At 33.8% G+C, this 14,785-nt stretch overlaps 1 protein-coding gene across 1 annotated transcript in view; it reads left to right on the top strand.

Annotated features, from left to right (window-relative positions):
* Positions 1–14,785, top strand: part of Erbb4 (erb-b2 receptor tyrosine kinase 4) — a 1,004,487-nt gene that overhangs the window by 736,717 nt on the left and 252,985 nt on the right. The window contains exon 13 of the mRNA XM_051190418.1: positions 12,194–12,326. Coding sequence (XP_051046375.1) covers positions 12,194–12,326 — 133 coding nt within the window. The remainder of the gene's footprint in view (positions 1–12,193; positions 12,327–14,785) is intronic.

Below are 14,785 nucleotides of genomic sequence, written 5' to 3'. Positions count from 1 at the left end.
GCAACATTTTCTTCATGAACTCCCCCATTTGTACTGGTAACCATGACAATAGCAACCATAGAATAAATATTTTACTTTCTAAAATATCACAAATAATTGCTTCCTATAAAAATCTCATGCACTTGTTATCAGGGTCATTCTTATTCTAATTTTTTATGTTATAGATTATAAATATTTGTTGTAATTTATGATTAAATGTAATTTAAAATAACAACTTTAGACACTCCTGCTAAGAAAGGAGATTCTCTAACATGCTAACAGTTCTCCATTGCTGTCTTTAGTTTGCATACTCCTATCCTAAAAAAAAAATCTCAGTCCAGTGCATCTGCAAAATAGATGCTACTTAACTGGATAGAGGTACTCTTCCTGGGACAATGTCACCTATTCACACTTAGAAATTAATGAAATATACTGTACTTTTTATTAAACCACGCTCAGTATGAACCATAAGGTGCATAAGTCAAGATGCAGTACAAACAATATCCTTTGAAGAAATCAGAAGATGGAAACTCTTAATTATACTTCTAAGATCTCCCAAAGTAAATATCAGTACACTGCTCCTTGTAATTCTTTCCTTATTTCATTTGAAAAAAACACAATGCCTAATTACTAGCAATGCCTCAAATGGCCTCTATGTTCTTTTCAAAAATAATTAGAGGTTACTGTTGCTGATTAGTTTCAAAAATGAGATCTCTTCTAATTTTTAACATAAAATGTCTAAAGGCATCAAAAACTTCTCAGTGATAAAAGCCAGAATCACAGCAGGTTTCAGCTTTCATTTCATATGACAATACTGTAACATGACTTGACTCTAGATGAGTGGCTTTAGTATTTTGAAGGTAAAATTCTTAAATATTAAAAAGCAGGAACCTTGGCTTCCATTGCCTGAGCCTCTCCTGGGAAACTCCATGCTCTGTTTGCCACTTGCCCCTTCCCTCAAAGAAAGACATTGGAAAATCTTGACCAGGTATATCTGGTAATATGCCTTCAAATATTTGAAGATATGTTCTAAATATATGCTAAAATGAAGTAATACAGGTAGGATAAATCATTAATCTAGTGACTGGTGTCCTTTGAAGAGATATAGAAAAAACATCACATGACAGTTTAGAGAGAAGATAAACTTAACTGGGTGATACAGCTGTAAGCTAATGAAAGCAAAGCATGGGTGGAACCACAGGAAGTTAGGTCAGAGTCATGATGTGCTGGAAATAAAATAAATAACTACCAATGGCCTCGATTTTCCATTTTTCTGGCTATGAAATGTATGAAACAACTGTTCTGTCATTTTAAGCCATGTGGGTGGTAATGTTTCATCAGTAAACCCCTTGGAAGTTAACAGAAGCCTTTCCATTGTGTGCCCCTTAATTCTACATTCTTAGTATATAGCAGACCATAATGAGATATGTGTCTGTGGGAAACCCTATTTTTTCTCTTCCCCTGTTACTGTCATATCATGTGATAGGTAGATATATGTAAGAGTGAGGTGTGACCCCATTGCATCTTAAAAATATGGCCACCTAAATAAGAACTGTGTGGTGACAATTGACATCCCAATGTAGAGGGGAGACAGCTCCCATGGGGTCAACCAAGAGATGAAAAGCTATGGGCAATAAACAGATGCTGATCAGTTATCACTATGTATGAGACAAAGTTAGGCGATCCAATCCTATGTGATCATCCCTAGATATATATACCTATATATAGGAACAATACTAAATGGATCTATAAGGTTATAGACATGTTTACACATATGTATACGTAGGTGCATGCATATCACAATAATATTAAGCGAGAAATCATTAAACTAAGAGACAGTGTGAGAACACTTGAGGGATGGAAGTGGATGGAATGGGGAGAAAATGTTATAAAAATTATATCCAGGTATGAAATTCTTAAATACTAAAATGGTTAAAAAGAAATATACATATAATCATTTGCTCTGGGCAATTAATTCTTCTTATGGATGTTAATTCCCTCAAAAAGACCTCAGGATAGGAAAATTTGCAGTTGTGGAACTTAAAACACATTTCAAGACAATATTATAAAACAACATAAAACAGCAGAATTTTAAAAATGTCCTTTAAATAGAGTATTTATTCTGTAATTACTTTTTAAAAAATCCCGTTCAGTAGAAGGGATAATTAATGATAGTTTACTTATTGAGTAATTATAGTACATATATAGTCTATATTATGTTACTAACTTTTACTAATTTTCAAGTTTCATTAAAGTACTTATTTTACTTTCCACAACTTAATATTCTTTCTGAGAAGTACAGTAATGGCCTCAATATACAAGTCCCCATCAGGACTTTCTACTTGCATTAACTTGAGGCTGATTTATTTTTTTTCTTGCATCTATCCCAGTCTTTATGAAAGTAAAAGGATGATCCTGATGGGTATCAGCTAGAGATAATAGAGTTGCACCTCCTATCTCTCAGCTTTTATATCATGGACAAAACTTCATATGCTTTGATTGGTTCTTAACTAAATTATCATTACTAAGCCCCTTTCACCATCTGTCAAAACATTTTCTTAAGTTGGTCCAATTTATGTAATTGGATCCATGAGTTTATAAATGATACAAATGGATTTTATCTTTGTTCTGTTTTGTTTTTGTTTTCTCTTGCTTCAAAAAAATTGCTACACATTCTACATAGCTCTTTCAACCTTTCAAGATATCCTGAAAATGGTGAGCAGATGATGTATGTAACCCAGCCTCATCTACCTCAAGAGCTTACCAGGAACCATTGCTTATGTCCAGCCTAGTCTCTGAGAACATTAATGTACTTCCTTCATTGGAGTTTCTTTGCTGAAGTTTTAATTTATAATTACCCACAGACCCCTCTGCTTTAATTTTTTCCATCTATTAACCATCTCAACAGACATGTTGTTCATTCTGATAACTGACAAATGCCATATTTTCAATAGCAAGGATGATGCTAAACTCCATCATCACCTTATACTTTACTTTCATGGTGGTTATTTCTCAAAGTTATGAGTATACAGACATGATTATTGATCTATGATCTAATGATTCACAGATTAAGATATACAGGACGACGACAAAATATGTATTGTGTATTTTATTGTGAGAGAAGTTACATGAGTCAAATGACCTGCAAGTTCCTGTTCCAAGGACCCATACTCAGGATGTTCTCCATGACCTGTCCAGATCCAAGAGCGCAAGCTGGGGTTCCGGACCCCAGGCCAACCTATCCAGTCATGTCTGCACCTGTGACCACACCAATTTGGCTTGCAACAGGTGTGGACAGGGTAGATATCTCACTACAATTCCCTTTTTAGACTAAAGAAAAGATTTAGGCTTGATACAAATCTATATACAACAATAGTAAATATCAAGTATGCTCTGGGAGAAGGAAATATAAGAACATACACATTTAAGACCTATTGCCAGTGAGGCAACAAGAACAAGTGGCAAGAACTACATATCCACTCCTAGGGTGAAGGTATAACAGAGATTACAATAGAGTTGTTCTAAGCTGGAAAGTTTAAGTCTTGCACCTAATATTTCTATTTAGAAAGAGAGCATAATAATAGTGACAGTCTAATCTTCAACCTGATCAAAGACCTAAGAAGGAGGATAACAATACTAGGGTATGCAGGAAGTACAGTTGAGCAATTTCCAAAAGGTGCAGTAAAGACAGAAACAGCAGGATACCTGTAGAAATAAATATATTAATAGTTATGGGTTAATAATTTAGACAGAGCTAGCCAGTAAGAAGCTCTAGACATTGGCTACCAACATTATAATTAATATAATGTCTCTGTTATTTGGGGCTGAAGCAGCTGTGGGACCAGGCGGAAAAGTGCATGTAACAACTACCAATGCACTCAAGTAGCTAGACCTACTGTGAGGTTAACAGATATGTATTTGCAGTGTCCCAGATGGAAATGGCTAAATACTTTTAATAGTAAGTACATGAATACACTTTTTAATAAAAATTTCTCATCAGTTAATTGGTTATTGTTTATTTAAAATTCCCAACTGTGTTTTAAATACCATACTAATATTTTGATCATATTCACCTTAGTCCTGAAAGGGAGATATCACTCATTTTACAAAGCAGCAGTAGAAAAGTAATTGCCCATGGCATCATGGCTCATGAGGCAATAAAGAGATGAACATATGTCTGTCTTATCAGAAAAGCTTAACTTCTCTATATTAAATAAACTTTTCAGCATTAAAAAAAAGATTAATGCTACCTGTCTAAATCCCTCCTAAGTAAAATCCATGCTTCAATGTATGAAAAATAATACCAACATGGTAGTTACATTTGCTCTACATTGAAAGAATTTTTTCTGCCTTTGTGCCCATAGACAGGTGCTCAGTTTCAATATTTTTGAGCTAATCCACTTACTGCCACACATGCAGCACTATAGCAAAATTCATTATTTTAAATTCATCCCTACTTCAGTGGAAGCAGGTTCAATATTCTCTATAAAGGACGAAATACTAAGCACATTATTATCTCTCCAAATTTTTAATAGACAGGTACAATTCAGATGAGATAAAGAAAAATCTATTTTACAGCTCCCGGAGAAAACATGGAGGAAGTGAATGGTTTCCTAATAACGACATTGCTAACGTTTCTTTAGAGAAGCTTACAATGGCCTTGTGAACTGTAAGACAGTGAGAGGATCTACTGCTCCATACATGATAATCGCCTTGGGAGGTTAGATGTGTGTTGGCTTCTTGGCGATGATTGAAACTTTTTTCTCTTATGAATTTCAAAGAAGTAGCTCCCCTGGCCTCTTATTTTATGCCTTTTGGGTGCACTTGCTTTGCTTTTACTTTAGAGAAAATAATCTTTCAGTCTTCAGTTCCCCCTAGTTGTTTGGAAAGAATGAGTCAAAAGTAGGGATTGTGGTTTCTTGGCTAGTATTATTTTTCTTTTATGAGACTGGGAGCTTGATTCAAATAATCTGTGCTATTGGGCACATGAATAAAGAATCAAAGAGGCAACAAGAGCTGAAAGGAGGTGTGGTCTCAGTGAAGCCAAAGCATCCAGGTCAAATAATGTAAAGCATAACAGAATATCCCAGCAGGGTTTTATGTTTTCACATGTGGTAAAGTTCTGGCACCTCTCAAAGTAGGAGAATCTAGGTACAAGGGTAAAACTTGTACTAAACCTGAAAATAAATGCAGATTCCTAAAATAAAAAGAAAAAAAAATGATGAACTACCCATGAAACAGACAATGTTAAATACATGCTGCTGGCTTTGGTAGCTTCCAAGAGGTACAAGAGGGACCTAGAATTAGGCACACAAGGGATTTGACACTTTGGGTGTGGTTATATGAGATCCAAAATTAATTAATTAGTACAAAGACTCCTATTCATGTAAGTTATTTCTCCCTGAATAAACATCTATTCAGCCTATTTGTTTATCCTGATCCTTATTTAACTGCAATAACAGCAAGTACATATAAGTTCTCTATATATAGAAATCCAAACATGAAATGAATAAATACCCATATAATGGGTATTCACAAAAACTATTATTATTCTCATTAATAAACAGCATTAATTCATGAGAACCATTTAATCATGCTTAATACCACGGGCACCATATGTTAAGTAATATAATACTATGAAGATAGAAAAAAAAAGTTCAGATGGATTTGAGAACTTGGAATTTAAGAGTTGACTAAGAGGTAAGTTCCCTGAGTTTTCTTTGTCATGTGTTTCCAAATAGGATGTGTAAAAGCTGGCAACTTAAGTATACCAACTTGAGAAGACCAAACATATGACCATGGGATCAGTTTTGTATACTCTAAAGTTCATAAAATTGAGTTGCCTAACATGACAGACACCATTTAGATAATATTGAATATATTATGGCTAAGCTCTACAGAAAACACATTAAGAAGCAAACAAATAAACAACAACAACAATAAAAATGGTCCCAAACTGACCGAGACAAGTAAAGCAGTAGAGAGTGGTGTTAATTCTATCCTCACTAAGTTATAAATAGAAGCTTCAATATCCTAGTAAATGGTGGCAGAGATATTCAGAAACTAGGGATGGTTTACAGATAGATCACTGTGTGTGAAATATACCAGTCTATAATCCCAACAATAAAAGGGTTTACTTTCTTTAAGGTGAGGAAAAGAAATTAAAAAAAAAAAAGATGGGAAGAAAAGAAGCTGAATGTGATGGTACTCATACAGTCTCAACACAGAGGAGGCTGAAGCAGAAAGATCACAAATTCAAACCAGCCTTTGGTTTGAAGCCTTTGGACTTTATACTCTGAAACTTCCTGAAGTATTCTAAAATTTATTCTGCAAACTTTCTTGCTGAAAAAATAAAAGTACAAGATGCAAATTGGTAGAAAAAATTCTAATGAAAAGTAATAGATAGGTAGATGGTGATAGCAAGATGATAGATGATAGACAGACAGAAGATAGATGATAATGACAGGTAGATGCATAGGTAGATGATAGCTAGATTTTATAAAGATTATAGGCAATGTATAGATAGACAATACTATATACTATTTATATTTTATACATATACTTACATCTGGTAATTGTTATTACCTATTTTATGGAAATTTGAATTATACTACAATGTAATATCACTATATATATACATATATGTATATATATATTCGTACATATACATATATGTGTATATGTATACATATATGTATGTACGTGTATATATATATATATATATAAATGGAAAAGATTTGTAATGGTAGAATAGTGAATGCCCTACTATTGAGAATATGATATGAAACATTTGTAGAAAAACATTTTGACAGTATAAGAAAGAAAACCTTACTGAAAATGATCTTACCATATGACCAAAATGACTAGAATAGAATAAAAAAATATTTTTTTCATAAATAGCTTGAATTACAGCCACACAAATATTTATTCAAAATGACAATAGGAGCAATAGTTATAATACTCCAGTGATGGTTGGTATTAATTGTCAACCTGACAAAGTCTAGAATCTTCTAGGAGAAAAGCCTCCATGCACACCTGTGAAATGTGTTTGCACTAAGCCTCTGAAAAGGACTCTGGGAGATTTTATTGATTGTTTTCATTGAGATGAGGAGACTGAATCCCAGTGAGCAGCCCCAGCCTCAGGCTGGGCTTCTTTACTGTGTACATGGAGAAAGGATGCTCGGCTGCAGCAGCCATCAGTTTTCCCTTGCGTCTTGATTTAATGTGATGTAATTTTCCCACTGTGATAGACTATAACAATGAACTGAGAGCCTGAATAAACAGTTTCTTCTATTACTTTGTTTCCTCCAAGTATTTTATCAAAACAACTAAGGCAACCACAGACTAGAAATTCCCTGTGAACAACATATCCTTCCCTGTAAACAATTGAAACTCCACTTATAAAAAAAAAATCTTACTAGCAGTAAAAGAAAAAAAATACTACATAACCAACAGTTGAGTAGAATGTTTGGAGAGCTTAGAGAAAATATTAAAATATTTTAATTTGAAACATCACACAGTATATTGTTATTATTTTATATAACATTTACATGATCAAACTATAGTGAATAGATTAATCATTTAAAAAAACAATGGGTTAATAAAGTCGACTTAAGGACACAAGAAAATGTAAAGATAATGTAGCAATAATATACATTATTAGAGGGAGGAACATTTTTCTATATTGACTTTATTAAGCCTATTTCCTCATTTCTAGTGTGTTGTCACAAGAAAAGTTATTTAAAATCAGTTAAATAAAATGTCGGATCTCTTCATAATATATGTATGTAATATATATGTAATTATCTCATAATAAAAAATTTAATTGAAAATAGTGTATTACTAACCCAATAATAGAAATGTAGATCTCAGATTTCTATAGTCTATAAGTCCAAACCCTCAGGAGGTTTATACATCAAAGGAAGTTATAACTAGTTAATAAAAAATATGATAGCAAGTTAGGGAATAGATTAGACAAACAGAAAAATAGCAGGATAAATTATTATAACTTAATCAATTAAATATAAAAGTCTTTATCATAATTAGAAGGCAGAAATCAGCACATTAAAATTTAGAGATAGGTCCCAATAATGTACTGCATACAGCTTATACAATTCAAATTTAAAAAATAAAATAAAAAAATATAGAACATTTATTTGAAACTTGACCATCAACAGTAAATATAGCAATATAGAAAAGACCTGTAAATAAATCTACACAGGTATAAAGAATTACATATTTTTCAAATATGTCTATATTAATTAAATCACTGTATAGAGTAATATTGAATTGATTAGATACTTAGTTAAACATTTCATTGGCTGTGTCTATGAGACTCTTTGGAAGATTTTAGTATTTGAACTAATAGACTGATAGTTTATTCTCTTTACAATGGAGGCGTGATATATGTTTTTTTTAAAGATCTAAATAGAAAAAAAATATAAAATTATTGCATTTCAATTTCTTAATTTCAAGTTTTAAAAGTGGCTAAGTGTGTAACTTAAAAGAGGACATGAGTTTAATTCCTAGCACCACATATATATTTTTTAAATTTTGAATTTTTCTTTATATCTTTGCCTTTTACTTTATGATTTGTGTATTGTCAGATTCTGAAATGCCACTGAAAAACTGCATGAACTTCTTCCTTCTATCCCTTGGTAGTCACTGCTCTTTCCTAGTCTCGGTTACTGGCATATGCTGAGATCGTCTCAAATTTGTAAGTGGAAGGTTCAATTATGCCATCTTCTGTGTAAAATTAGAAGTACCCATGTTCATATTCTATTCATGAGTGTTTTTTGATTGTTGGTCTCTCTTCTACATGATAAAATGCAATTTATTAATCAGGATACTCATTATAGTAGTTTTGTGTTGATTTCCAAGTTTTGATTATTTTGAATATACTCCCATAAATATTTGAGTACAAATCGTGAAATTTGTACTATCATAATTCAATCACTTTTTGATAAAATTTACCAACTAAGTATGTATCTTTCACCGGCCAACTCTGGTGGGAGGTAAGCTTTATGTCCAAACTACTCCAATGTCATATGCTCATATAAGTCAATGTTCATCTCATTAACAATTATAGGAAAGATTACTTAGTTACACAGTTAAAAGTAAAAATTTCTCTAGTTTAAGACTGCCAACCATAATGTTGGCAGTACCCCTTAGTCTTAGGATTTGAGCAAAGATAGATGTGAACTGGACAGTTTATATTGCTGTTTTGAAAGCACTCAACAAGAAAATATAAGCAGCTCATTTTCTCAAGTACATAATGGAGTAGTTGACTTTCCTGATTCCCGGTATGCCTGTTGTTCATGTTCACCCTATATGACCACAACTCAAATACTCTTATCTAAAAACCTATGTTTTGTAGTAGTAAAATTCATGACTAATGGGAAGATAGGGATGATTTTTACACTTTTATCTTGAAAATTCTTTTTTTTAATTTATTTTTCTTATTTTACATATTGATCCCAGTTCCCTCTCCGAACCCTCCCTTCCTCACTCTCTTCCACCCTCCCATATCCCCCAACCACCCTCCCATACCATCCCCACCCCCACTCCACATGGAGAGTGATGCCTTCCAGGAGGGATCAACAAAATCTGTCAAGTCATTTAGAGTAGGTACTAGGCCCTCTCTCCTGCCTCTAAGTTAAGGGAATATACCTCCATGGGGAATGTGCTCCCAAAGTATTTGTGCACCAGGGATACATCCTGGTTCCACTGTCAGAGGTCCTTTAGACTGCCCAGGCCTTCTAACTGAGACCCATGTTCAGGGGGTCTGAGTAGGTCCAATGCTGGGTTACTCAGCTATCAGTCTGGGGGCCCATTAGCTCCTCCTTGTTAAGGTTAGCTGCCTCTGTGGGTTTCTGTAGCCTGGTCATGTCCTTCCTCTCTGCATCTGGATTCCAGTTTGGCTCAGTGTTTAGCTGTGGGTGTCTGATTCTGTTTCCATCAGCTACTAGATGAGGGCTCTATGATGGTGGATAAGTTATTCACCAATCTCTTTACCAGGTAGCCTTTCCACTGTTGCTCAAGTTGTTAGTTGGGGTCAGTCTTTGTAACTCTGAACATTTCTCTTGAGTCAGTTTTCTCTTGAAACCTATAATAGCTCCCTCTTTTATGGAATCTCTCTTTTTCTCTTGTCCATTTCTCCCCTGACTCAATATTCCTAGTCCCATTTGCTTTCCTCTATTCCCCTTCTCTTTCTACTAGCTCTCTACTCACTGCTCCACCCTAATCCCAAAATGCTCAGGAGATCTTGCTCCTTTCCCCTTCTGTGAGGGACCTTGTATGAATCTCTTAGATTCCTCCTTGTATCATAGCTTCTCTGGCAGAGTGAATTATACACTGGTGATCTTTGCTCTATGTTTTTCATGAAAGGCATGCTGTGCTCCAGGTGCCTCACATAAGTTTTCAGATATGCAGACCAGGAATTGACGTCTTTGTTCTTATTCAATGCATTGCATCCAATTAATAAGATTGTTATTCAATAATACTCTACTGAATAAATTTTATTCTAAATGAGAACACAAATGGCGAATTTTAAGCAGGAATCTTAGAAAAAAAGGCCTTTAAATTATTTGGAAGTATTTCTCCAATCAAAATCTAAACAATAACAAAAGTGTTATTCTATGACCTAGGAGTAAAACTCTCAGGTACTATGTGGGACAATCAAGACTAGCCTATAAAACTTAATGAAATTCTGTGTCAAAGGCTGAGGATATAGCTCAGTGGTAAAGTGCATTCTCAGTATGTACAAAATCAAATGTTCAATTTCTATTAACCTTGAAGAATAAAACATAAGATTAGCAGTGGGCAAGAGGAGGGACTGTCAGCTGATGAGAACCATGATAATGAAAATGGAACTATATTTATAAGACAATTGTGGGCATTCAGCACGGGACTGACCCAGACCCCCTGTACATGGGTCTCAGCTAGAAGGCCTGAGCAGTCTAAGTGACATCGGAGAGTGGAACCAGAATGTATTCCTGATTCACAAAAGCACTTTTGGGGCACATCCCAATGAAGGGATACTCCCTTAACCTAGAGACAGGAGAAAAGTCCTAGTCCCTCCTGGAGGGCATCACTCAAAATGTGGAGTGGGAGGGGATGAGAGAGGAGGGTATTTGGGGGCATGAGAGTGTGAGAGAGAGGGAGGGAGGTAGAGGGAACTGGGATAGATATGTAAAATAAAAATAAAAAATAAATTAATATATAAAAAGACTATTGTTAATAATTTATTTGGTACATTCATGAATAATTATTCGTTTGCTGAATATTCTTTGTATGTGTTTCTATACATGGCCTAACTTTATTAACACTTAAGTTATACAATAGAAGATTGCTGTAAAAATTATTTTATTTCTATGCATAAATTTAAATGTTTAATTTATTTGTGTGTTTTATGTTCATATGGGTACATACCAAAGTTCCTGAGGTAATCAGGGAATAGCTTAGGTAGTTCAGATATTTTAGATGGAATGTAGGGCATTAGAATTGGCAACCTCGTTTACCCACTGATTCATCTGCCTGTGCTATTTCTATACTTCCTCTTTCTTCCTATATTCTCTATGTCTTATTCACTTCCGCTTATTTAAAAATAATTTTGCTGACAATATAATTCTTCTACATCTTTCTTAAACTCCTCATATGAAGTTTAAAGAGAAATTCTTTTGTTGTATTAGTAAAACAAAATTTTGGCTTGGAGAAGGCATCATTTGCTCTTTACTTTGGATAGTTTGGATCAACCACCTGTCCTCTCTTAAATTTTAAAGGATTTTGTTTATTTAGTTTGATGGAAAAGACTACTTTGTTGTACAAATATAGCACCTATGCAATATGGGAGAAGTTGAAGGAAGAACGGTGGATGGCAAATGGCTGACACTCTACGTGATTTGATACTTACCTCTTTAAAACTAACCTTTTTAAAACAATTCAGCACTGTATTCATTGTGTGTGTGTGTGTGTGTGTGTGTGTGTGTGTGTGTGTGTGTGTGTGTAATAATCAAAAAGATGCCATTCATTTGAGAGGGTAAAAGTAAGAGCTCAGGAAGGTTTTGAGGGAGGACAAAGAAAAGGGAAATTAATGTAAGTATATTATGATTTATTATACATTTAAATAAGAATGTTATTCAGCTATTTTTCAAATGATGCTAAGTTTTAACATATCATTTGTCTTATTTCCTGTTGATTTTTGTTTATCTTGCAGCTGCTGAAGGGATGGTGTGCAATCACTTGTGTTCAAGTGATGGCTGTTGGGGACCTGGACCAGACCAGTGTTTATCATGTCGGCGCTTCAGCAGGGGAAAAATCTGCATAGAGTCTTGTAACCTCTACGATGGGTAAGAGGCCAATACTATCTTCAACTCATGAGTTTTTAGAAAAATGCTAATAATTTAGCATTTAGTCTATCAAGATTCTTCAAAAGCACCTGTAATGAAAGAGAAGAGATATGAAGTTACTTTAAGGAAAAGAATTTTTTGTTGAAATAATATCTGGTAGTGGCCAGCTTACACATTTTAAAAATGTTTCCCAAGATAGATAAATATTAATGAATTTTTACCAACTCACATGTTAGCAAAACTGTTTTTTAAGTTTGCATTATGAGGTAGATTGCTAAAACCACATTTGCCCCTACACCAACTGTTCTCAACCTTCCTAAAGTGGCAACCTTTTAATACAGCTCCTCATGTTGTGATATGCAACATGAAAACCCATCCATTAAATTGCTATCACTGCTGTTTCATAACTGTAACTTTGCTAGTTATGAATCATAATGCAAATACTTTTGGAGATAGAAATTTGTTAAAGAGTTCAAGACCCGCAGGTTGAGAACCCCTGCCCTACACTTTATAATCTATTACAATTTTCCTCTTACACTTTTCTTCCATTTTTCACCTAGAGTGATTACACAGCTCCTTACTTTTCTCCATCCATGCTATATGTCTTGTTTCCACAATGTCTCTTTTACTTTGGCAACTGGTGAGGGTTTTAGTAAAGCTACATCTATTGTTTAGGTTGAAGAGGGTTTGAAATGTGTGCTGCCCCCACCTAAAAAAGCAGTATTTTAACCAGGGCTTTTAATTCTCTGTGGTACTTCAGCCATCATATTGCCTGCAAGAAAACACTCTGCTGTGGCATTTCATGCCCCATAAAATCACTTTATCACAGCAGAATTTTATGCATCATATTTGCCCTTCATTAGTGTGATAATATATTTCCTAGGGCTGTCCCTAAGTCAATTTTTTAAATATACCTCAATACTTTTGGCAATTTTGAAAACTATAGTTTTGAAGTTTCTGTTTCTTTCTTTAGTTCCTGATGAATTTCCCCATTTTGACAACTAATTTCACAATAATTGATAGCACTAGTTTTGCACTTCACATTTATACTATAAACATATGTTGATCATTTTAATAATAGTATATGGATTTCTTCTTGAAAATGACCCAGGAAAGAGTTATGTATGAAATGTATATAACAAAGTAAAAATTTAAATTTAAATATGAAGTAACTTAAAATAAGAATTTAATAATTGGAAATATTTCAGCTGAGAACTCTGTAAATTTGATAATAAATGGATCCTGTCCATGAATTATATTAAGGCATCTTCATATTACTATTAAAGGATTACATTGCAAATTAAGAGCCTCAAAGTAACATGTACATATGTCTAGCAATGGTGTCATTGAAATGAATTTCACAAGAATTTAGTTCACTAAGCACAAGTTACAGTAAGAGGCTATTATACGGGCATGTATTTCTTTGGAGATAGGGTATCTAGAAATAATTATCTCTATGAGTAGCATACTATGAATAATGAGAACATTATTAGCAAAAATCATACACTGACTGAATAATCAAGCCAGCACTAGAGTACAGTTACTCTGACCTTCATCCCTCCCAGAAAGTAGTTTTTTCTTTGGTGTTTCAGTGTTAATATTATCTGAAATATAAAATGTAGAAATACATAGTTATATGTTCCATTCTGGGTCACATTTCAACAAACTGGTGAATGTAAAACAAAAACAAACAAACAACAAAAAACTAGTGGCTTATTGATTCCCAGTCACTAGACATCATTTCTACATTTAACAGCCTCTAGTTTTACAACATTAAATAAAATATATCAAGGAAATTTAAATTTTTAAAATATTTTTTGTTATAGTAAAACTCATGAAATAATTTTTAAAAAAACAACATGGTGAAGTTTATTTTCAATTCTTGACTGCTCTGAGAGTGTTTTCAGATATTTCCTTGATTGCAGTGTTGTGTGATTTCTTTTGTATTGCCTAGATAGCTAGTTATGTTACCATTGAAGAAAATGAACCTGCCTTTTAACTTTATATTGAATTATTCCTTATGGCTTTCCAGCTTCTGAACCTCCCACTTGCTGTACCCTCCTTACTTCCTTGTTCCCCTTCCTTCCTTCCTTTCTACCCTCCTTCCCTTCTTTTGTCCTTTCTTCCTCCCTCTCTCCAAGTCTTTCTCCATTTCTTCCTTCTGTGAAGACTTGGTATGTTGCCCACGCTTGTTTAAACTCCTAGACACACTGATCTTTCCTTAAATTACCCCAGGAGATGAGCTTAGGAGATACATGCCATCTATTGACTATATATATATATATATATATATATATATATATATATATATATATATATCAATGGGAATAGTATGGTGTCCATTTTATGATAATATGAAGAGAAATGTATTTAATAGGGTCTTATCAAAGTTATTGCCATGGACATCATTATCATGGTTTCCCTTCTATCAATTAATATGAGTTTTTTTTAAATGATTG

Source organism: Phodopus roborovskii, unplaced genomic scaffold (genome assembly GCF_943737965.1).
Source record: "Phodopus roborovskii unplaced genomic scaffold, PHOROB, whole genome shotgun sequence".
Classification (NCBI taxonomy): Eukaryota; Metazoa; Chordata; class Mammalia; order Rodentia; family Cricetidae; genus Phodopus; species Phodopus roborovskii.
Note: the sequence above shows the minus strand (reverse complement) of the source record. Positions and strands in the feature narration are given on the sequence as shown.